Source organism: Helicoverpa armigera, chromosome 16, assembly GCF_030705265.1.
Source record: "Helicoverpa armigera isolate CAAS_96S chromosome 16, ASM3070526v1, whole genome shotgun sequence".
NCBI lineage: Eukaryota > Metazoa > Arthropoda > Insecta > Lepidoptera > Noctuidae > Helicoverpa > Helicoverpa armigera.
In genome coordinates, this window is record NC_087135.1 from 10,357,082 (window position 1) to 10,384,048 (window position 26,967).

Sequence of the window (26,967 nt, forward strand, 5' to 3'; positions counted from 1 at the left end):
TCATGAATTTAACATTTCCTTATTTCTTCAGAATGTTTGTTTTCTCAATTTTTTTGTGGTTTGAAGAAAAAGTTATTTTAAGATCAGGTGAAATCTCATTCGTATATTGACTGAATGTTTATGCACAATCATCGATTTAATAAATATAATAAGAAAGAAGGAAAAAGCGAGACGTTTACAAATGCGCAATAGTGTGCGTCACAAGCAATAATAAATAAATAAGATAATAAACAGACTTCCATTGTTAATTTTTCCACACAACAATTTTTTATAACAGTTACTACTTGAAATTTTTATTATATCTTTATAGTTATCATCATCGTCTTCTATAGTTATTTAAATCCATCATTTGAACTATGTAGCTGTGTTATCTTCTTTGTTGGTTTAAAATACTCTATTATTATCGGTAACACATTAGCTACTACCTTCTCTTCATCTATTTCTCAATCCTCTTTTAAAACAACAAAAATCTCAGGAATAGATAGAAAACTATTGTAATTATTTTTACTTTCTTTTAAAAAGAGTGTCCATGGAGTTTCTTGCCGGAGAACAACTTTTTGGACCCGTGCAACTGGTTTGACGTTTCGAAAGAGCTTTTATAGGTCGATTTTAAATATTTATTTTGACTTTTACTTTGAACATCAAAATCCTCACCTTATGCCTCTTGCCTCTAGTAAAGCAAGTGACACAACAGCTACTTTCTTACACTTCTACATTTATGTTCCTCATCATCTTTGCCTCTTGCCCCAGCTATTGTCTGTACTTCTACCTCCCAATCCTCTGTTACAACATGAAGTCCCTCACCTTATGCCTCTTGCCCCTAGTAAAGCAAGCTGGGTCGAGCAACGCGGCGGCCTGGTCGTGCGCCTGGATGAGACTCTCCAGCTCCAGCCCACCGAGGATCGACAGCAGCTCCGCAGCAAGCGCCGACGTCTCGCCCCCTGACGCCGTGTGCGCTCCTAGTACATCCATGCACTGTGGAAGAAAGAAAATATTGAGAGTATTTTTTTTTAAGTGAACATTTACTTAATTTTATTTTGTTAGTCTGGTACTAATGTATGTACAGATGTGGCCATGGTGTTCTTTAGCTGCGGTTGAGCTTTTGGATACTTGTCCTAAAGCAAGTAAATAAATAAGGTTACAGTAGTAAGTGAATTTTACAGTGGCAATAGGTTTTTGTATAACAATGGTGGCAATGCTAATAAGACGTAGCCTTCTATGTAGCGGGCTCAATTTTTTTCATTTGCTGAGATTTTAGCAGAGATATATGATGCCTGAATAGTAACACAGGAGCACTTTCAAAGTGAGGAAGTTTCCGAATTTTGAAGCTAAGGATTCCTTTAATATGTCTGCTGGTTAAAGGCAAAAACAAACTCCAAACTTACGTCTTTCAACCTATCAGTAGCCCGATGCGTATGCGGCGGTGCTAACCCTGGCCTCTTGTGCCTCACCGCCGTCAGCACGGCGGACCTCGTGGCCAGCGCCGTGCGCAGCGCAGGACACAGCAACGCGCCCGCCGCGCCCGCCACCCGCGCCGCCAGCGCTGACTCCCCGCTGGCACCGAGCGCTTTCTGCACGCGACTGAGCGCTGCACATACTTCTTGGTAGTCTGGAAATGGAGGAAACATTACTTAGTACCATTTTTCTAAAGGGTTCCAATGGACATTCACATACGTGAGACTTATGAGTCGCAGTGAGAAAAGTAGTTCTATCTTCTTCATGTTCCCATCCTAATTCAACGATCCCATTAGAGATAATCTTCATACAAACTGAAGGGTCTCGTTTCAATTAGACAGTTTATAAAGGGATTTATATTATAAACACACACCCTCACTTTATCCTTTTCCTGTTTCACTAAGGCTTCCGAGCTGTCAACAACTTCTAAATTGATAAAATGGATTTTGGGATTTGGTTTATTTGATACAACCCCTAAAATTTTTGCTGTATGTAAATCTTCTTTTACTATAGTTCGGCCGTTCAGAGAATGCGTTCCTGACACCTATCAGTTAGTCAGGACTAGTGATGGGCACAACATAACACTGAGTTCGTTACCGTTCCCCCAAAATAAACCGCCGCATTATTTTAAGATTATTTTCGTTTTAAATTGGCGGAATCATTTAAAATTTATATTTTAGTTATTTAAGTGGAAACCAAAAAAAGGTAATATTCATATAATAAAATCGTTTTATTTATTCTTTGTTACAAAGTTACAATCTGTATTTCTATGCAATAAAGTAAGTACATTGAATTGAATGTGCGTACAGAATGTTAATCAGACTCCGATTCGCTTGAGGAGGTGGTGTCTTCATCATCATCTTCGCCTACGTGTATATTACGTGTATATTAGGGATTATCTCTCGGTCTGATATCTCGGTCAAAATCTTCCAAAATCAGGTTTTTAGGGCTCTACCTCACTGGGACGCCATGTCGCCAGCGGCACAGGTCTGGCTACTTCTGGCATCCAAATGTCGCCAAGTCGAGTGGCCATGGCGTCTCGACAGTCAATTGTTTACATCGTCGCTCAAGAAATTGCAAGCTGACTGGCGACCACATTGGCGACTGTGTGAGGGAGGTGCGCTTTACCGTGTACATTATAGTGGCTACTGTGGCCACGTCGCCAAGTTGCCACGGTAGCCAGAAGCCACATAGGGAACTGTAGCTCGTGGCCACGCCTCCAATTTGGCGACGTTACCAAACCGTCGCCAAGTGAGTTAGGTTCCATACATTTCAATACTAACTGCTTGGATACGTAGCCGGCGACGTCGCCATTGGCGTCCTAATGAGGCAGGGCACTTAGTCTTAGCGCACGAAACGACAACAAATGACTATTTAGCGTCACAAAATGACGGCCCCTGATGCCATTTGGGGTTACCATTTTCAACCTAAATATAAAAATGCTACTTTCTTTCGCGCGTTCAGTTTGATCATAGTTTTATTTTTATATTTCATAAAAGTTATCCTATAGTCCATTATTTTCAAATTCTTAAAAAGAAAAACAAAACGTATTATTTTATATTTTAAGTATAACTGTATAAGAACCATCAACCAGAACAGATTACGATACTTGCCTGTTATTTTTAGCACAGCACTACAAATATAAAGCGCTGACATAACCTTGTAATAGCGCAGTATAGATTTAGAAAAATATTGTTTACCAAGTTATTTGACACTCAATTTGGCACAAAATTACAACATTCATTGATTATTATTGATATAATAATGTTGTTTTAATGCTCAACAATTGTTAAAACGATAAACAACCAGCAAAAATATTTTTATCGTACTGCAACGCCATTACAAAGTTACGTCGTCAGTTCAATCGCGATGTGTCAGAAACGCATTCTCTGAGCGGCCGAACTATAATACACACATATTTTCTTTTCTCCCGTTGACTGTTGACTGAGTCCTAATCCTATCCTATTTATGGAAACTGTTTGTTAGCTGAATATCAAGCAGTCCCTTTCCCATATCCATTATTCAAATTGACCTTCACTCGACCTTCAGAATCCTGGATAAAGATGTTATCAATATACGGGTGGAAATGCCAACGATCCTTTGATATTCACCCGGTGTTGGGTGACACTTGTTTGTGAATTTACAGCAAAAATGTTATTGATACTTTGGTTCCTATTTTAACAAAGTATTTTTTTATACACCTATAACCGAAAGGATAAGACATAAGCTATTTCATAAGTGACAGAAAATTGTTCCTGAGATATAACTTGCTACATTTGTTTCTATATGTTTGGCCACTTTGTCTTATAGTGTTCTAACTTTTTCTTCAACAGGTACTCCACACTCATCGAAGTCAATAACTATACCCCACTTCAGTGCTTAAGGATCCCTTAATCCTTACCCCGATAGTATCATATACAACCACAACCTCTAAACGTAATCTGCTAAACTCGAAAACTTTGCAAATACTGAAGTAATGAGAGCGCTATCCACTTGATATCAAGCAAGTTTACCCGTTACCCACACTTCAAAGCCGGTGGGGTCAATCAATGGTGGGGTGTTGTAATGAAATCTTACATACTTGCCAAACATCCTAAGGCAAACACAATAAGGCTTACTTGCTTCGTTTTTGAATCGATTAGTAATAATACAAGAACTCAAAATTCAGAAGCATTTACTTGTTCTCTCATGTATCTTTAAGTTATTCAGCTTCTTAATTTACTTTTACATCTAAGCCTTCGACCAGGACCTTATATATTAGACTGTACAAAGATGGTTGTTTCCTCATCACATCATCTTAACACATGATTACCTTCTTCTCCAAAATAAAGTGCCTAACTCCCAATTCCTGGCTGGACACTCAATCTCCTTAATTCCTTTATCAGTTCATCAGGGGACTTGGCGCAACTTTTGCTGGGTGTTATAATTTTATCTGTCATCTAGTCCAGTAGGCAAGTAAATGTACGATAGAACTACTGGCATGTGAAGTGGAATTAACGAGGGCAGCTCGCGCTAGTGCGGGCAAAAATATGGGCCAGCGCGAGTATCGGGCCTGTTCGTTTACAGTTGTAGGATTTTAATAGCGGTTTTAAATTGGTTTCTTTAATATGGCCAGGTTTTTGGGGTTTGATTCGGGGATTACGTATCGTTAATATGTTTTCGTTCGCTCATAATTTTGTTACAGTTTTTAATTTTATCAATTTTGGAATCTCATTCTTAGGTTCGTGTCCCCTTTCTGTGGACTAGGAATCCAAAATTTAATAGGTCCTAATAACAAATGAAGGTTGAACGAAATTGAAGCTTTGTTTGTTTTGTGTTTTAGTTTGGGACCAAAACTAACCACTTATGCAACGTGTGTTTTTAGCTGACAGTGTTGTAGCAAAACAAATTGTTCAAACAACCAGTAACACGGTGCCTGCATGTTTTTCACTGGATTCAACAATAATAAAAACAAATTGCTTTATATTTTTGTAACGTGTAGCAAAATTCTGAAATACTATCGTTCGGTACCGAAAGCAATTATGAATAAAAATTACGTGTTCTTATTAAAGATGATGATATGATATGACTATGATTATACAGGAATTCCCTGTAAAAGTAATTCCAATAAAAAATATCATTATTTGCTTATTCTGCCTTACGAAAACCAAAATCCTGTGGGATTTAGTCGAAATACGATTAAATAATGTTGTACTTGGAAAATATTATTTTTGTGTACTTGGAAAGGTATATTATGGGACGTTATGCAAAATTGGCTTTTCTGGTGACGATGAACCAGCATTTCTTGGTACGAAGGAAGATGATATTTGTAATGTATAAGTAAACAGTTTTCTTTGAAAATAATTAGGATTTTTAAAGCTATACATCAAAACGATCTTGTAATCATGGAAATCTTTGCTTCTAAATATTCTACGAATAATTTGGATCCATCAGCACTTCAGTGGAAACACAAAGAACTTGCGTCGAAACACTTAAATGATACCTACTTCACTTTAAGTATTTATTTTTATGTTAGTGTTACTCCGATAGAATAATGTTTGAGAGTTACCTAGCTAACTTTAACTGGTAAATTAAGGAAGGATAAGAGCCAAAAGGATTCTTAGATTTCACACCATTTTAAAAATCTAATACATTTCATGCAAAGCAATTTCAAGCGTCACCGACTTATTTGCTTCACTTGAAATTTGGCTTATCCGCGGGAAAAATTACCGCCATTGGACGTGATCAGAAAATTAGATTGGATGGAACTTTCTGGAATATCTTTTGGATACTAGGAACGTAATTTTAATGGCTTTCGATTTGGATACGACAGATGTATGGCAGAAACAGCTGCCAAGATGATCTCTTTAAAGTACATATGTCAATGAGGCAATGGCTTACATGAATCGGCAGCTTGCTGAGTTAAAACGTTATTCAAAAATCTTCTTAGCTAGTAGCCAGAATATTCACCAACTGACCCAACTAACATTTTGGAAACCTTCTCATTAAGCTGCATTTTTTATATCAAGTTGCATCGATATTGCGATGTTACTGTCATTATCAGTAATTGTATTTATGCAAGACCTAAGCAGATCTCATCACTAAGATTTCAACAGTCATGACTGAGTCTCAAATACTGGACTAAATTTTAAGTGCCACTACAATATATTCATATCATTCTCTATAATTGTCACACTTAAAGTTAAGTTATGTTTGAAGATTTCAGCGCCAGAATCCTTTACCCAAGTATCAGCGAAACAAAAAAATTAACTCCTAAATTAAACTCACCGACGACAGCATAAAGCTGCGTGGAGTCATCACTAACATCGTCTTCATACGCATCGTTGACGAAAGCAGTGCCCGACGAGGGGGGGTTGGACTCCAAGGCTTGAAGCTTGTGGGACCCTCGGAGCGAAGTGCGGAGGAACTCGTTCTGCGCTGCGATCCTCTCTTCAGCCTCTTTGCGTTGGCGGAGTTGTTCCTGTGGAGGAAGATTGACGGTTAGTGGATGTAGAAATAAGGTAGGTTTACGTTTGTAATAACCGTCTTTTGGAATAGAGTGTACGCGAAAATGCGTGTGCACTACATAATCTGTCCTGCGCAGCTGACCGATCTCCAAGCTCGAGAATATCCGCCAATTTAACTTACATGGTCAAATAGTTTACAAGTTTTTGGTAAGAGAATTAAGGATTTAATCCATGATAATTAAGATTTGTAGCGGAAACGATAACGAGACCCATAATTGAATCACTAGTTGGCACCTAAGTTCTACACACAGTTATTGACAAGAATACCCCAAACCTTAAAACTATATAGGACAAAATGTCAAACAGAACCACCGGAAACATCCAGTTCACAACCATTAGCAATGTCAACACGTACCAATGTATTAGTTCACAGCATAGCACTAAATCTCAGTTCCCAAGCGGTATTGCAATGTCGATAGTTCGCATGGTCACCGGCTGTCGTGTGACCCGCTCCCACGGTAACACCATGGCTAATGCCTGCATGACTCTAGTCAATAACTTTCTCTTTCTTTAATAGGGCTGTGAATTTAAACGGCTTTATTTCCTTAAAGAGTATTTATATGATGTAGATAGGCAATGTTTCTTGCATCAAGAAAATCGTTCTTTCTTATATATCTTTAGGAAAAGGTCCATGTAAGGTTTTTTTTAAGTCCACGGTTATGTTAGAAGGACATCTCGTCCCAAAAGTATAAAAATGTGAAGTAAAAATTTCATTTCCAGTCAGCATTTTCGCACCCAGTGGCACACTCAATCATTTTTGACACCACCACTAATAGGTACGAACATTTTATTCGGTGCAAACTTTGTCGTGGTGCCAAATAGTTAAAAGGCTATCGCTCTATTTCATGTCTTGTTGACACCAGCTACCCTGGAAGCCACAAATATGTTAGAGTCAGTTTCCCGGGATACTCGAATAGCTGGATAAACCTTACAAACAAGAGTTAGTAGCCAATGAACATCGATCAATGTGTCGGTACTAAATGACGGGCGTACATCAGATTCTAGTCCTGTAGCGACCACATAAGGTCAGGCACAAAACATGCGCCTTGACTGAGTATGTGCAGCTTATGTACTGTTATGTAACGTTTACTTGTTTGTTATGTATGTTAATATATTCGTATTCTATAAGTTGTTGAAGTTATTTGTTGTATATGTTTGGTTTTAAATAAAGATGGTGATGTATTTTTCCATATTGTTAGACGTTAGAGTTCTTTCTGAAAAAAGGCACACTAAAACTAATTTGTTGGTTAAGTGTAACTGCATTTAACATTTCAAAAGAATGAACCCACATGAGCATCCTTTGAAAGGATTAACAGTATTCCAAAACAAAAGAACGCTTATTATTCCAAGCGACTGATTTCAGGTCTGCCTAAACAGCCGAAAATGGCGGTCCAAACCATCTGTCGTACACTTGCTCCCAATTCCAGGCCAGCGGGCCGAATTCCTTTACACTGCATTGCACATTTACTCGTCCCTCTAGACTGCAACATCAACTAAACTTTAAGAAACTATTCCCTTCAATTTAGGGCAAGTTCGTCTATGTGAGATAGTTACACAATCCTAGCCAAATTGCTGAACTTCGTAAACGGGTGACCATGGATGTTTTGGAATTAAGAAGTTTAAAATCCAGCAATTTTAATACAGCTTTGGTTGTTGAAAATGGAAATAAATGACGTCATAAATACAACGTAGCTTTAAGTGCTAATCCTGCTCAAGATGATAATCTTATCAATTAAAACATACGAACGGAAAATGAATATACAGAGTGGAAAACATTGCTTCCGCCTTAAGTACTACATATTTAAATTTACTTAACGTATACATAATTTATTGTCAATTAATGGGAACATGACGTAATGTGGGCGAGTTTTATCACTCCTGCTTATTTACGTATAAATATATACGAAGCTTCGTAGGAAGGTACAGCAAGAGAAAATTTAGACTGTTTTGTTGCGGACAATACGAAAAAAAATCAAAATTCACAGACCATGACATAGAAACTAACCGATATGGGAGCATTTGGTGTCCGCCATATTGTTTAACATACAATAGTGGCTGAATTATGTATGCCGTGCGCACGTGACGTCATCGGCACTGATAGCCAGATAGCTGGACAAACAGATCCGCGTGTTATGGGGTCAGATTTGAGATACTGATTTTGATATTAACTCTGTGAAATCTAAACTAGTTTTTACCAGTTCAGCTATAAAAAGAGATGAATGAGAGCAATGAATTTTGTGTACCGAAGGTATTGATCCAAGATTGGGATCCAGAAAAGTCAGTTAGTGAATGAGTAAGAATGGTAACCACGATATCTTAAATAGAATATCGTCATGTGGGTACTCTAATAAGACAGAATTTGGAAAAGCTCAAATTCTTCCACGAGAAATCTTTAGCAATATATTGCAAAGTTATCCCAGATAATCTAAGCGCGGGGTCAACTTATTTATCGAACTGGCAGCACCAGGCAAGGCAAAGGCCCCATTTTGCCACAAAATTTGTTGGAAATTTAATAAAAAACACATTCCGTGCTTGTCAAACATTGAGTTACGGACATCAAATCATTTCGTTGGCGAACTCACTCAATTTCGGAAAATACATCCGTACCTACTTAGGATGTTTGGTGTTTTTTTGCCGAAGTTATTTCCGTCTTTCAATCTGCTCCTGATTTGGGATTGCATAACTTTTCTAATCATAGCTTTGATTTCCTCTTGTATAGTATTTATTTATTTATTGCTTGATGTACATATACTGTTACAGTTATATAGTTCCTTATAAGGATACACATCACCCTGTAAGGGCGCAGCAACAAAATATGGTAACAAATTTCCTTTAATATGAACAAAATCTATACCACACTGTTTATACTTATGTATATTCTATACCTACGTTACCTACGTCTATATCTACTTGTATGCTTTATGTCTATATATGGCTTTTATTATAAATATATCTTGTTGGTATATAAACCATCTTCACCAGCTCGCAATAAAACATCCAAATATATTCTGTCTAATTTGCGAACTGTCCGAATCACAAACTCAAAGTTTTAATCACAAAATGGAAACTTCCATTCCGTTTGAATATTATGTCTATTAGCGAAGCTGCAGTTATGTTCAGCAATTCGATTATGGCTGTACTTTAGCAGAATTCTTTAAAACAGTGCTTATGTGTATGTTTTAATGTCTTTTAACTGCTGAAATTTCAAAGCGGCGAGTATCAATTTAAATTTCAACTTTATAATCCACCAACAGTACAAGCAGGAAACCCTTTTCATCACGTTTCACGGCTGATATATTATCTTCATTCGCAGGATTGAGCAAGAGAGAAAGTCCCCAAGTGTCAACGAGATTTATCGATGACAAACTGTAATGGCTGCTTATGGTCATCACTTACAAGGATCAAGATGAATGGAGCGATTTCATCAATCAATATTATCTTTCATGATATGGATTCAGTGTTTTTAATGGGAAATCGTAAATATTTAAGAATGGATATATAAACTACGCTATGATTTCTAGTGACGACAGTGAAGGTGATGTTAACGCTATAATTTCTTAAATGAGATAGACGGTAGGCTATCATGGGCTATAATGTGAATGTTCAAAAACCAGATTTCTATAAAACCAGTTTGGGATAACTGTGGACCCACATTAATTTTATAGGTGAGGATTCGAATGATCAAAGTTTCTAATCTGGTAATTTTGTTTGAATTTGAGGTTTTTGATCCAATATCTTAGGTATGTAGCTACTTTTTCCCATATATTATATGAGCCATCTCCAAATATCCAGGCTGTCGACGTCACAAGAAGCCATTACTTCTATTTCCACGACGCTGCGTCGTATTCGGGCCGGTTCCGAATATCTGTCGCATTTCGCGCCAAACGGCCCGGACATCACGATGTTTTTACGGTTCTTACGGAGCCCGGTATGACGTCACTAAGTAATATTACGAGAGAATTTGAAGAAGGACCGGTAGTATATAAGGACCAATTTTCATATTTGGTCCTTTTTTGCATAAGTGAAGTTTTGGTCCTCCTTCAAGATGAGATGAAATACATAAGTAATGACATTAGGGGACACGTTTGAGGAATATGGCCTCAAGCATAACTAAATTAAGTTAATAAGGAAAGGGCATATATCATGACGTTTGGCCATACGTCTTGGTCACACAAATACACGAATAAATAAAGGGATAAGAAGACACTCCCATATTTCCTTTGCACCTTATTTTGTATTCTTCGTAGTAGTGCTTCTGTCTTTCCTTTGCGACAGTAAAAGCTCTTTGTACGAGCTTAGTAACAGCTACTATGAATACTTTTATGAGCAATTGGTACAATTTTGTTATTTCTGCTTTCGGAAGCAAAACAGGTGTAGTACTTCGTTTTGATTATCGTAGTTAGTTTCGTGTATTAAGTTTGGAGTTTTAAAAAGACCAGTTAGTCAATTTCATGCAGTTTTGTGAAAATTGTTCTGATTTGCCTTTTCATGGCTTGATTTGCCATTTTATTCATGTTCTTCAATATTATTTATGAATTTAATGAACACTACAGCCTTAATTCATATTATTTCATGAGCCCATGATAGGAAATTCGCGTAATATTCTGCCCAATGAAGCACAAATTCGGAATACAACGCAGTAATCAGAGGCTGTGGTCTACCACTTGATCCGTGGAACCATATCGATTCTATGAACAGCCTAATAGAGGATACGTGTTTGGATGAACAGGGAAATAAGGTAAGTAAGCCTTGTGCATTCAAGGAAAATGATAAAAAAGATTTGCTTTTAATCATATTAAAATCATATCTCAAATCATTAAATCATTTTCATGTTTTCAGGATTAGACTACTTAGACACTGGTATCCAAGAGACACGAACTATTGACTTATAAGAGTAACATTGGTATAAGCCTGACCTGGAACTAAACCTTCACACTCATAGTTGAGAGGCAGGTGCTTTAACTACTAGGCAACCACAAAAATGAGTATATACTCGTAATAAAACATAACATTGATGAAGATCCCCACATAAATGCCAAGATGTGTGGGCATAACACATCTCCCTTTTACGAAATACGGGAGTGACATGAATTTTTATTTGTAACTCGCTTACTTATTATATTATCGTGACATTATTACCTGTCAATGTAAGTACATTTTTAGATGTAAATATGATAAAATATTCGATACACATGTCTTCTTTTGCCTTGTATTGTATTGTAGTCAGAATTTTACGTTAGTGTCGTTTATCTTTGAAATTGTATGCAAATCTTGTGTGATGAATAGTTTGTTTTGTTTCGTGTAGGTGCAGATGGTCTGATGCAACCAATCTTGAATCCATAATGAGCATAAATGTAAAGGAAATTTATTTATCTTAGTGTTATGTAAACGTCGTAGTCTGAAAAAGCTAATTGCCATCATCCTCCTGCCCTTATCCCAAAATTTTTTGGAGTAACATTTTTTCTCCTTCCATACTTCTTCTATCTGCAGTCATGTCACAAGTAACATTATAAAAAATATAGCAAATAAGTACAAATATGTATCGAAAGAAATTTCAATTTGCAACGATGTCCGATGATGGCGGAACGGAAATGCAGTCTTGATGTAAATGTAACGCTTCTTCATATTCAATATTGGCAAAATGAAACTGTCCGTTCGTAATACTTTTTTCGTCAAGATGGTGAATGAGAGAAACGACGAACGTACCTATGAGTTTTCCAGATGATTCTGTCATACATGACGAAAGTGACGAGTTTCCTTATGAAAATATAAATGAATCTCAAGAAGATATCCAATTTCACTCTCATCAAGTGACATTTATCTGCCTATATTTAGAAATTCCAAAATTGGCTCGTCATTTATTTCACGTTCATCAATCACAGTGGTGTAACTATTTACCCACGTGGTATTATTACGCCGTGCCAGTGGTGGGGGGTAAGTGCCCACGCTCTACTGGAGGCGAGTACTGGCGGCGAGTACTGGCGCACTAGTGTACGAGTTACATGGCATTACGTGAGAAACGTTTTACGCAATTGAGCTGTTCCTACGTTAGGTTCAGCTTTGGATTGGGGCTCCGAAAACGGAGATGGCCTTACGGATATTTTTTGATAATATCGTAGGTGTTTTGTTTGTACGTAAATGTGTAAAATAGTAATTTTAACATTCACCACTTTAAAGAAAATTAAGGTCACTTTATAATTATAACCAACTTCAAAAAAGTTAGTGTTTCTTATGCTACAAGTCTAATTATTTATTATTCTTTTCTTAAAAATTAACAGTAATTTAACTCGTCACTTTCATTTTCATTGTCAAGGTTATAAAATAAAGTACCTATAATAAACTTTTCCCCCTACTGAACGCAACCAATCATCCACAATGTTCCTACAATGAGATTAAAACGTGAAGCCTCACAGTTTCCCTTTGTTTCTATTAAATTATGCAACTTTAAATAGAATGTTGCAGCGACACCTACTTGTTGTCCCACATTGTTCCAAATCGAATTACATGCAAACAAGCTTGTTGTTCACGCTTCTACATAAAAATGGGAATAGGACTTATATTCTTCCCTTTTAAAAATAAATTAATAAATTAAATATTTTATGAGAACTATAAGAGGCAGTCGAGCAGTGATCAGGTGATCAATCAAATCGTAATGTTCCTAAAAAACATGCATAATACATTTTTGCTTCGATTCCAATATTATACAGATCTTACTATCAATAAAAAATCAGGTAAAAAAGTTCAAGATCTGTATGTTTTGATGTGACCTAAAAGTATATTCAATTTGCACGCTGTTCTTATGGCCCCAACTTAGGCGATCACGTATACTTTCATCCAGTCACTGCTTGACTAGCTCTCGCACTATCCCGCTATACTAGTCCAAGCAAACACACCCTGTTTGCATAGCTAGGTTTAATGTACAAATAGTACATTAATTTACTGTAAATGTAAACGTATCGGTCCAAATACAGTTACGCCCCTACGTTCGAAAAGTTAATCTGTGAAAAACCCTGAGAAAATAAGTTGTTTTTTGTCTTCATGATGAGTTATCTATTAATATCTACTACGGATAAGTTTTATAAAGCCTTATTAAAACTATAGCATTATCTACAGTTCTGAAAATATGACCAAAAAACATTCAGGCAATATAGTTATCCAAATTATGTATTGATTAAAGAAATACACAACTTATTTTCCTGTAAGTATAGTTACAGAATACAACGTGAAGATTCCATCGAAAGATATTCCGAAAACTGGTGATTTTCTAGGAAATCGTTTAAAGCTGTAATCTGAAGCTTTTCATGTAATAATTGGTGGTACTGATTATAGTTTTCTTGGGAATAAATCTATATTTTCTTCTCTCTTATAGATTTGTAAGCATTAATATTAATTGAAGGTTTGTTCTCAGATTGTACTTGTGAATGCTTGAGGCGGTATTTTTAAATAGAAATAATTGGCTCTACGATTTATTTCTTGTTTTTGTTTGATTTCTAAACTACAGAAAATTATATTAAAAGTCGATCTCAATTTTTGTATTGTAACTTGCCATTTACTTACTTGTCCAATAACGAAAGAAAAATACTACCAAGAAATCAGTGTTGTTTGCCAATCGTTGATTGAAAACTAACTTAATTTAACGGATTTATTTGATTTCGAACACTTACGCGAATATTAGACATTTAAATAAAACTACTTTTACGGATTTACCGCGGTTATATTAATATTATTTAATCCCAACATTTCGGATCCTTTACAGCATCGCACGGTCACGGGCAGACTAAGGTGTTGGTCGTCTTGATTTGATATTATAGTTACACACAGTTACCCTACAATTAAATGGATTTATTTGAGTTTACTTCGCCTTTCTTACTATGTCACCGAACCTTGAGAAATGGAGGAAATAACTTAAGAAATAAAATACGAAAAGTAACGTGTCATACGAAGCTGTAGTACTATTAGGGAGTTGAAAGCAAATGGCCCTTAGGGAAATCTTTCGAATGTAATAAGTCTGTCGAAATGATAAAATAGTCGTTTTCTTATGTCTGTATGTATGTGGAATATCGTCAATTCGATTCTTTGATCGTTTATATCCACTTTCTGATAGCAGTCTCATATACCTATTTGATGCTTGCTTGATTGGTGTGTTAAAGTTATATTGGTACTTATATTTTGTCAGAAGTCATATCGTATGATTTTAACTAGGTTATTAAATAAATGGAATATTAAATTATTGAGTATTCATCGAAGAAATGTGGTTTTTATTGTAGCCTGACTTAATATTAAATTAGCAGAAGAGCCTAACTTCCTATGTACATACCTGAGTAAATACTTAGAGTAAGATGCAAAAAATGAGTAGATATTGATTACTTACCTAAAAAGCGATTGAAATTATTAGTTCTTAAACTCAAACACTGAAGTGAAGGCCGACAGTAATGAATTCATGTAGGTAAGTAGTGGTCATGAATTATGTATATTACGCTAGAGCCAGTAAATTGTAGCGTTTATATGTAATTGAGACTATAAGTGCATGGACTTAAAATAATATCCAACATCTACATGGGACGTTATTAGCAACATATTTGACAGGACATGCATGCAAATCAAACTAGAACCAAACGTATCAATATTTCTGAAGTTCATAAGTGTTTGTAAATGCCTAAATGAAATAAAATGACTTTGAGCATGTCTGATGCTAGTAAAAAGCAATTTGAACAAGTACCTAAAATGATGGCGTTTTCAATTTTGATCAAAATTAAAATAAAATGTTACCATCGAAAAAACTATTTCATTTCCAGTACAATACACTTTTAATTCTTATCTTAACCTTAATATTAAGCAACCTCGTTGGTAACCGCAAGCAACCTTACAATTTGCCCTTGAACGTTGTTACACGAAAATGTTGCTGGATAAATATAGGATTTTCCTCAAATACCGAGGTTTATGTCAATATTAGTATGTAAGGAAATCGTTCATATTACAAGGGCTGTTGAAGCCTGATCATATAATACAGTTCTCGTGAAAAAATATTTAAATAATGAGAAACCAGGCCGTGTCAAAAATATGTAAACAAGTTGAAACATCGCAGTTGGGGGACTTTTTTACGGAAAAATACTACCTAAATCCCTTTAATACTTATATTATTTAATTGATATAGGTATATCTAAGAGTTTAATTCACGCATTGTAAATCACAAAAAAAAACAAGGTTACTTTTCCCCACTATGTTGGGGTCGGCTTCCAGTCCGGATGCAGTGTTTTACAAGGAGCGACTGCCTAACCGACCTCCTCAACCCAGGTACCCGGGCAACTCAATGCCGCTTGGTAAGACAGGTTGCTTTGGAAATTACGTAAAAAATTTCACCAAAAAAGTTCAAACAGCTATACCGTATCCTACATTTGTTAACAAACTAAGCTAAACTAAACTAAAATACTAAACAATCAACAGCCCAAATCTAAATCGTAAGTCCGGTTCACATCCGGAACCTGTACCGTACAATTCATACACCGGTTCGCCGGATCCCAACCGGATACGGTTTCCGATTGTAAACACTTATGCGCCGGCAACTGACCGGTCGTAAATGGTACCCGGGTGATATATTAAATGGTTATACGCTTTGATGCAAAATTATTGGACATTTTGATGATTGAAGAACATTTTTTTGTGAAAACAATTCAGTATGAAAAATTATTCAGTACCGTGTCTGGTATCTACGATCTCGGGTCCACCTATATCTATGTCAAATTCCATCTTGATTGGTTCAGCTGTTTTAGCGTGAAAACGTTACAAAGAAACTAACTTTTTTTTAATAGGTATTAAAAATATATTTTAATAATTGGCAGGTGACTGCATCTGATAACATTTCGAAGGCTTATCACTGAAAGTTATTATAGTGGCTTATGTTATCATTAAATAAATGTTTAAACAAAATTCTGAAAATCTTAACGTTTTTTTTTTGTTATAAGTAAAAAAATGAGATAAAAACTAATTCATTTTCCTGAGATTGGGAAAAGGAAACTTATAGAAACTTGAAATAGCAAAACTCTTTTAGTTTTCTTGCAGAAAATTCATTTCACCAAAGAAAGTTGGAGATCAATTGCAGATTATTCAGATTAAAACAGCTAATTATAGCTCAATAAATGCAAATGCAATCAAGAGAAATGCTGCATCCTTTAAATGCTCAATGTATGTAAGTTAGTTTGTCACGCTTTCACTGCAAAACGGCTGCACCAATTTTAATAAAATTTTGAATAGAGGTAGCTAGAATTTTGGAGAAGATTATAGACTTAATAAAAATCGTGTATGTCTAATAATTTTGGAATAAAGTAAGAAATAGTTCGTTTCCAAAAGTAAATAAACAGTATATACTTACAGAGTAGGCCTTTATTCTTTCTGGGTCGACATCGTGCTGCGAGCGAGCCTGCGCGCGCGGCGATGACGACACCATGATCTATGGATCACGATCTATACGCTCGAGTAACGGTTTATCCCAACTATAGTGAACGCCATGTCACATTGCACTTTTACGAATAGTTTTTTGTAACTGTTTGTTACTGCACTGTGGTTCACTTGCTTTTTTTCTGGAGAAATAATGAGAGTAAGTTGTGTGGTTTATATTCGTGTGTTTATATTTTGCTTTAGATAAGTAGTAGTTTTCTATGTTCAATCCATTGGGTACTTTCTAAAAACTATTAAGTTTGTAAGTTATATTCAAGTCACGAATGTTTATAGGTATAATTATTATAATACGTTATGTTATCATACTGTTACTGTTACAGCCTTTTTATCGTCCCACTGCTGGGCACAGGCCTCCTCTCACACGCAGAAGGATTGTTGTCATACATTTACTTATAATTTATTCACGACAGCAAACTGGATTAGGGCATGTTTCACCCTGAACTTGCTTATGAATTACTAAAATAATTACTAAAATAAATAAAATAAAAACAAATGAATTACTTTTGTTGCCAAAAAGTAAATAAACAACCAAAATAAATAAATGTCATAATAACGCGTGTTTTTTATTACTAAACATGGTTGTGAATTGTGATATAATGATGTGGTTACGAGTTCACGTTTGACACAGAATTACGTATTGCACGCACTAGTTAATGTTTTTTACTTGTTACGTTTGCACGGTGGGCTAGAACGATGTTAACGTGGAAAAAATTGTTGATTGTTAATTATATTTTTAATAATTTGAATATTCATAGCTATGTGGATAATTTATTTAAACATACGATAGATGTATTATATTATTTTTATTGTAAAAATATTTCTTATCTAATTAAATTAATTTCGTACCCAAACACTGATAGTTCAATATCACATTAAAATAATTCGTACCTAAGTTTAGTCACACTTAATCCTGACATTTGAAAACTAAAATGTCAAATTCTCAAAGAGAATGCAAGTCTGCATAAGTGCATAAGCATAATACTGCCTAACACTTGAAAAATACCTTCATTTCAGTACATACTCGTAGTAAAAGTACTCGAAAAGTTACGATAAGAGCTCCAAGGTCAGAAATCGATTATGAAACGATTCGATACGGTGGGCCTTATCGATAAGCATCAGCATTAACAGATGTTTCAGGCACACTGTTTGGGTTAATCGAGAGTTTTTGAATTGAAGGTTGGTCTTAAAAATTGTGATAAATTGCATAAATTGATAAAAAGAACTATGCTATCACTGCTATCAGTATAGACAGACGTTTTGCCATCAGAAGAAAATCATCACTGCATAATGTTAAGCATACCGTTTCCTAGAGATAGCCATAATATACCGCAAAAAATCGTTGGGTCAAATGGCTAGACGATTTAATAAAAAAATATCGATACTCGCACAAAAACGGCCTCATTCTTCAACAAACAAAATTTAAATACATCCATAGTCCCCACAAATTCATTTTTAACCCACCCCTTCACTGTACTCTCACGAATGACGACCAATTATGTTCGATGTTGTTTTTCACTGAAAACTGCTATAAACGCAGAGGAAAGTAACATGCATTCCTTGTTCAAAATGTAGGTTAAAAGCCTTGTTAGGTCTGAATCTGTATTTAGTGTTTACTTACGTCATACTTGCTTTGAAAAGCTGTTCATCTGTAGTTTCTGAAGAGTGAACAAGAGTATTTCATTCGATTTTAGTACGTCTTTTAAGGTTGAAGTGTTTTTCTTTTTAATGTTTATCTATTACTTTTATACCAGTAGTAGTGAATTTATTATTTCAACTATTAATCGATAAGAATCGTATGCTGTCTCATATCTTATCATCATCTGCATTACTATCAAAAAGACCAAAAAATATTTAATCACTTCACTGTCCACGAAACAGACACAATAGTTAAACAATTGGTGTGTATCACATATGACTCATAGTACATGGAATATATAAACTATTATATAAAAAAAATCATTAGTTGCAAACTATTGCTCTCATTTAAAATTTCAAAGTTCTTCAATTCCGACTACATAGGTAGGTATTATGCAATTCAGAAGCTGGAGTGCGCTTTTCAAACGGCTCCGCAAAATGCTGGCCTGAACAGCTCATCACTTGAAGAATCAAATAAAAAAGTTCTGAACTCTAGTTGAGAAACATCCCCTTTCATTTTGCATTTCAGTCTTTAGTTTCGTCGTTATTGCCAATACTTATATTTCAAGCTATATTTTATAAAGTTTTCAGACTGATAGCCAAATATTCATGCAATATTATAATATAGTGGAAAGTTTCAGATCAGCCTTTAAAATACAATTTCGCTTGTCTGACCAAATTCATAGTTTAGGAGACTTTATGTCTGTGGCATGTCCAAAATTTAAGGGTGTTCTGTCATCATTAAATTATATTTTTTTTAACAGACACAAAATAAAATAATTGAACTAATTAAAATAGAAACATTCGCATAAAACTTTAGGAAGACCTACTTGAACGCTGATCCTCTTTTGAACTCGTTTCCTCACAAAATGATGCGGAATTAAATAAATGGTACCTTTTAATGCTTTCTACGTGAGAATCAAGAAGAAACGCGGATCTCTCGTTATTTTTCTCGGGAATTAGTTAAAGTTTTAACAGATTAGGTAATTTTAATCACCTGAAATCCCAACACGCATTTGAAAATAATGACAGTTCCAAAGAGATTAGCAACTGTCACACCATAGAAGTTCCACAGTCTAACAAAAGAACAGTCCTATTTTTATTCTGTCTTCGAGCATGTTAATTAAATAACGGGTCTAAAAATAGACTGTAAGAAGAATGTTTCCGTAATTAGTTAAAATTATCGACATCCTACAAGTGCGAGAATTTCCCAATTTATCTTCAGGTCTCAAGGTCGTTCAGATGAACTGTGAAATTAGACGTCTTGAGGAACCCTGATTTCTCGCGCATGCGTATTTGTACCAAATTCATTCATTACAATTAATATAAATGTTAGCAAAAGTTCCACGGTCTCGCTCGGGGACATTTTATCATGCTCCAATTTCCGGTACCCGGTATAGTTGTCACCCCTAATTAAAAGCGAGAGGAAATTAATATTTGCGCGAAAATTTCTTCAATGAAAACATTTTTATTGAGTTTTACGTTTGCTTTGCTGTTTTTATTTTTTGGGAACTTTGTTTTTGATAACACAGACGCCCACGCGCTTTTAACATTAAATTAAATAAGTGAATAACATTGTTATAACTGCTTCATACTGACTTTAAATAGATGCTAAGTATGTATCCTACTCGGAAAGACACATTTGTCCGAGAGTGGTCAGTTATTGTTGTTATCCCCTTGGTGGTCATAAACCTAACTTATTACCAACCCTCAAATGAGGCCTAAAACCTAGCTCCTCAAATGCCAAAAGTCACGTTACAAAGGGAAGTAACAGAGTTATTTTTAGACCCTATTTTCCCAAATGTGGCGTTTCATAGCGGTCCATAGATCACAACAGAGGATTGCGTCTGTCACGATACGGAGATTTCCTTGTATATAGAGAAACTAGATGATACGCAATGATAATAAATATTGTGGTACCTAGTAATTTTTCGAGTGTATGTAAGTATGTAAGTATGTATGTATGTCTGTTCCTTTGTGACCTCCTGTAGCCTAAACGGCTTGATGGATTTTGAAGTATGAGGTATCGTTAGATTTGTCTTGATTACGGGAGTGTCATAGGATACATTTTATCCTAAAAGTCCCACGGGATATTTTTTCTAAATTTCCCTTTAAAAAAATATGTATGCGGTATCATTAGATTCATTTCAATCACGGGAGTAATTAATATAGGATACGTTTTTTCTCAAAATTCCCACGGGAACATGTTAATTCTGCGTCAACGCAAAGCAACTCATGCGTTAGCAAGCAAAAAGCGATTCTTTTGGCGATACAATCACGTCGTCTTGATCAAATGCATGAACGTCGTCTTGATCGTCTTGAACGTCGCATTGGCGGTAAATTTATGTTGCGGAGTAACATCACTCGTAATCTAAAGCCAAATGTCGTCGAAATAATTTAAAATGGTACTTACATATACATAGTCTTCTACATCTACAACATTTTCGTTAAATAAAAACAGCTAAAAGTTATAAATAAAAGAATTATTATTAAAAACAAAATACCCGACTGCACACTAAAAGAGTAAAACAAGCCCCACAATAATATTGATCAATACAACTTTACTGAATATAATTTATAAATATTGATGGAAAGCATCGCAGGCGGGGACCACCTTGACCGCCACCAACGAAAATTCTGCTAAATGGTGCACAACCCAAATGACTATAAATGAGCCTCTGTTGGTCCCCGCCTGCGATGCTTTCCATCAATATTTATAAATTATATTCAGTAAAGTTGTATTGATCAATATTATTGTGGGGCTTGTTTTACTCTTTTTTTAGTGTGCAGTCGGGTATTTTGTTTTTTTAATTTTAGTCATATTTTTTGGCTGTAATCAGGGAAACAGAGAATTGTGGTTTGATGGTGAAGTTATGACTAAGAATAGCATAGATGTGAGGAGGTATGGGCTCGGTTTTCTGTAAATATCATCTTCAAATATTTTTATATATGCGTAAAAAGGAATACAAAATTGTTTACATATTATATGTATATGCTTAGAATAACTTGGAGCCCTTTAACTACGATAGACTTTGGTCTTTGATTTATTAAATTATAAATTCCTAGATTGGAATTTTCCCATCACTTACTAAAACAAGTAACATAGATTTCCTACATTCCTGTGAAGACTTAAATATGTTCTACCTACGTAAATAAATCGAAGTTTTAAATACGTAATGATTGGTCACGGCCAGTTCTCTTATAGGTAAGGAGATCAGCAATTTGAGCAGGACATATTTTAGTAAAAAAAAAATGACCGAAAAACGTAATGATCTACACAATTATCTATCTGTACCGGAGACTACACAATCAAGAATGCGGATCGTTCTTATCAGCTGATAACGTTAGTATCAAACTATCTGACGTATCGATCGACATCGCTCTAAATATTCTTGTTAGAGGTAAATCTTGATCATATTGTAATAACCCATTTCGTAAATGTCCTCATTTTGACTTTTGTAATAATTTTTTCAAGCTAACTTCCAGAAATGTGAAGATACTCTCTATTATTTAAACTATTCATTGTCAAAAATATCTGTCATCCTATAAATTAATATTGCAATCGCGATTAATAAGGACGAAATAAATCTCAAGGAGTATGTATAATTCAATATATAAAAACGTACAATTTGTAAGGTTTTTGTACTCCATGGGAACATCAGATAAACGACCCATTAACCCGATTGGAACCTACACAATAAAACGATACACCATATCTATTTACTTTGGCAAACAATATAGGAACCCCACTGGTACAATCTTGGTATCAAAATTGAAAAAATAAATCTGTATGATATAAAAGAAAATCGTGTTAGTTTGAACTCAAGAATGGCTGAAATGTTTAAGCTGAAAATTAGACGGGAGGTAGCTTAGACCCGGGAGAAGAACATAGGATGGTTATTTCCAGTTTTCTCGGAACGCGGGTAAAACCATGGACTCAAGCTAGTATTTATTTATTTAGCTGAAACAAATGGTATTTATAGAATAATTTTACATGGTACTCCAAATATAGACGTTAAACACAAAAATATACGCACGAACGAATTTGAATTGAATTTTAGGAAATTCGTAACACTTTAAAATTCTGTTATGGAAAATATTTAAATGAAAGAGTCGTCGCCGACCGATCTATCAGACTTGACAGCTTACTTTACATATATTAGTAATGAAATAGCCTATAAAACAATTAATAATAAGGTCACTGAACTTTTAAAGCCACTATTCATTTTTACTATTCTAACCTAAAGAATTAATAAGTATGAATGACTAACACTCTTTGCCTGTAAGGTAACCACAATTTAAAAACCCCTAACTACGTAGGTATGGATCGGTTATTGTTAGCCAATAAATTAATTCATTGAGGTCTAGAGAATAAGGAAGAAGAAATCAGATTACACCTTTTTTGTATATAGAAAGTACCTACATACCATAGAATATATGGATATTCACTACTATTATTCATTGATAAAGCCCATCCCCACAGAATTGAATACCATTAGGAAAACCACAAACTGTCAAACTCAATATTTCCCTGTAAATTCGTTGACTGTTTACACAAGAACGTTTAATTAAATAACTAATCACAATGACAAATAACGGATAATTCTCTAAATCAATTGGATGGGTTTAAATAGATTGAAGTGTATTTAAATCATTAGTTAACATTATTTAATTGTTAACTGATTCTATTTATACATTTCTAGTCATTTTAGGTTTCGCCCGCGTACCAAGGGAACTACTGTCTGTACCAGGATGAAATATAACCTATGTTACTCGGGAAGGTTCTTCTAAAATCTAACCTACAGACAGACATGTGTTGCTGGGGAGTTTTTTGCGCCACTTCTTCTTCTTCCCAGCAAAAACACATAGGAAGTGGAGAAGATTGGGCGTTTTGAGGGCTGCCCTTTGTAAATTTCTGACGTTCGAAAAGTGCTGTTTTGCAGCCAAGTTTGAATAAACGATTTTTGATTTTGATGAGTGAACGACCACAGTGAAAGAATTTTTCAAATCGGTTCAATGGTTTGCAGAGCCTTTAGAGTAGAAAAAAACAAACAAAAATCGTTTCTTCTTTATATTACCCAGATTAGTGTAGTATATTTTATCGACAGTAGTTGGTAAGTACTTTTATTTCGTTGTTATAAACTAAAAACTTTTTGTCCGAAATCGACCTAGTTTTGAAACAGTTACTGGTATTAAGCAATACCTACTGCAATAAATGCAGTTTTTGTTTCCTCACTATTCTAGATTATAGATACGGAAGATTAAGCCCGTAATAAAAGGTTTTAAATTACTGTTGAATGTTTCATGGACATAGCTATGAAAACTGAACTAAAATAATTTTTGCTTTGAAATAATGATCTAGAATTCGTACAGTGAGATTTTCATAATAGGAACCTTAAGTCATATCTTTTTTCGAAATATTGAATCGTTTAATTATACTCAGTAAATCAGTAGTAACAGTTAGTAACAGTAACAGTAGTAGGTACCTACTTATCTTCATGATCGTAATATCAAAGAATCTAATAAAAACTTGAATCAGTATTGAATGTACCCGATCAAATATATTTCATCGATAAGTAGCCAATCGCAAACGATTAATTTCGTCATCAATATCAATAATATATTTGAAGGTTAGCAGATAAATAAATAGTGAGAACACAAATTAAATATTTTTCGGAACTTAATGCTGAATCACTTGGTTAAATCATATGAAAAACTTAATGTAACAATTATAAAAATACTGCTTTCCTAACTTTCTTGGCGGCTAAGTGTAACCAAAAAAGTCAGCCTAGGAGTCAGTTAGTTTCGATCTATCGAACCGAATGTCAATAAATATCAAGGTCATGTTAGGTTCACACGGAAACTACTGTTTATTTATTTAATCAACAGTAAAACAAGTTAAATTCTAGATAATTCAATTGATAGCGCAAATTGTGAGAATAGAATGAAATTGATAGGTAGGTAAAAACTCCTTGACCTCAAAGTAATTTTTAACAATGTTGCACAGAAAAAGATGCTGTAACTGCCCAAAATAAATAACTGCAATCAGTCACGCGGATCAAAAGTATTACTTATTGTGAAAAAAAACTATTCGTGACAAAAGACGAACGATTTCCACGAAATTGTAATACAATGAAGACGAAGTGAGATACAAAATCTATGTGCCTGATATTAATTCGCTGTAAAATGTTTCACTATGCATATTGCACTGTTATCAGTAGGTAATCTTGTGCTGTAAAATCAGTTGGAAAGTAAACAATCTCTTACGATACTGTTACGTAAATATTGACATCTTAAATCTAAAATGATGGACTCAATTACCTCGGTAGGTTCCCCTTCATATCTACGACACAAACAAAAATGTTTCAACCGGTCCACACTCATACAACATCTAGTCGTATCCAAAAAGTATGCATTCAAAGTCTGCAAAACCTTCGCCATTTTGAACTTTGACACTAGCAACACTGAGATGAGAAACGTCAAATTGAAAGTGACACTTGAAGATTCACATTTTTTGTTGTGTAATGAAAACTTTTTTCGTAATAGGTGTGCACGGTTGGAAAAGTGTGCTAATACTGGCTGTTATCAGAGCAGACTATCTTGAGTTCGTCATGCCAGATATTGTGTTGTGATGACGATAACGCGAGGGGCGTACCCACCGGCTTTGTTTTCAAAATAAAAGTCGATTTTTGTTTGAACGTGGTTTTATATTTTGAGAATATTTTCAGAAAAGATCTCGATGAAAATTATGAATATGGATCCCTTGGAAAATTAGGAGAATTCTGTAATTTGCAGGTGGTATTTCACATGCGTGAGTAATCAAGATATTTTACAATTACACCTCTTATTTCAAGCATTGGGGTATTGTTTAAACACAAAAACAATAAACGGAACTCGTTATCACTAATTATCTCTTATCTCTCAAACACCTGATTACGTACACAATTATTTATTACAATGGAAGTTAATTATAGTAGCGCGTTTAATTTTAATATTAATTGCTGCAGCAAATAATTCACGAAGCCTACCTATGGCTCGTATAATGATGAAAATTGTGCTATTTTTAACGCTGGTAACACCAGCTGTGGCCAAAGACTGCAGGTGTCTAAACATCTGTATGGGGCATTCGTTGTCTAAATTCTTTGGTCTTATAAGGCTCGGAGTATTCTATTGAATGACATATTCTACTATTGTGAATAAACTCCTTTTAAAGTATGTTCAAGTTAAACCAAGTCCTATCCATCTAAAAACGCATTTGTCAATCCTATGGGTCATCTATTTGCCGTACGATCACTTTCAATTTGAGCTATCCTAGTTAACCAAATAGTGTGTTTAATATAATATCTAGGTAAAACTATTGTATCTAGGTGCAAAGACATCTGGGCCGACAGATGGCCTAGCCTTGTAAGTCACCTTGGCATACAAATCTGTTTTTGTTGTCATCTGCTTAGTGCACGTAAAATTATAAACTATATGGTAAACTTGATAGTGCTAAATTAAATATTACACAACAATTTATGGTAATCATTTTCACATTAGGAAATTTATATTTGATACTTTAAAACGGGGCTATATTTCAAGTTAAATAGCAAAAAAGTGTAAGTAGGTAAATTATGTTCTTCGGTACCTTTTTAAAAACAACGCCAAGTCAAACCAACTCTATTTGTAACCACTTCTTTTTAAAATAAATATTCTAGCAACACTGCAACACTCATTCATAAATTCACCAAAAAGGTTCTATCTTTACAAACAGCCTTTTTACAGTCCTTTATAAACACTAAAAATAAATGTCGGTACCCACAGGGTCACAGGTAGAATAAAATTTATATTCATTCAAATGGCCGAATTTTTACACTGTAAAAAAACTAGGCTATAAAGAGGGCTTACATTATGACCTTTAAGAGTATTCGCACACTGCAAACTTTTAGTCGACCGATAGTTTGTTTGGGCTCGTCAAACAGTATAAAGCTGAATTATAGTAAGCACATTACAACGATCAGGTATCTAGCCGGTGTCAGACCGACTGAAAACTTTGATTGGAATCAAGATTTTATAAAAAAATGCCTTTTATAGAGCCATCTGTTTAGTCTGCACTGTGCGGGTACTCTAAAGGTACTCCGTGGGTACGTAAGTAGTTTATAGGGCCTCGTAAATATGGCCCGAGCGGGGTTCTAATGTCTACGAGTGTTCATTTGTTTTTATTGCTAGTGGTATGTGAAAGTACCTATTGGGTAATTTGATTGAAGATAGTATCTTTATATGTCGCTATCTAGAAAGATAAATTCACAGACGGAACTTACTTACGTGGGTATTATATATCATTAGCATATCGGTAATTAACCTCTTAACTTATGTTAAGTAATTTTTGCCAATGAATCCAACTGTCGCCAACTTCATTAAACGCAGTTCGAAGACG

General features: G+C 34.9%; 1 protein-coding gene across 4 annotated transcripts in view; it reads right to left on the bottom strand.

Moving 5' to 3' along the window:
- Sdt (stardust) overlaps window positions 1-26,967 on the bottom strand; it is a 159,530-nt gene that overhangs the window by 7,450 nt on the left and 125,113 nt on the right. For all 4 annotated transcript variants that reach the window (XM_064038588.1, XM_064038587.1, XM_064038589.1 and 1 more), the window contains 3 exons: window positions 6,223-6,415; window positions 1,386-1,609; window positions 805-975 (listed from right to left, as the gene is read on the bottom strand). In XM_064038588.1, coding sequence (XP_063894658.1) covers window positions 805-975; window positions 1,386-1,609; window positions 6,223-6,415 — 588 coding nt within the window. The remainder of the gene's footprint in view (window positions 1-804; window positions 976-1,385; window positions 1,610-6,222; window positions 6,416-26,967) is intronic.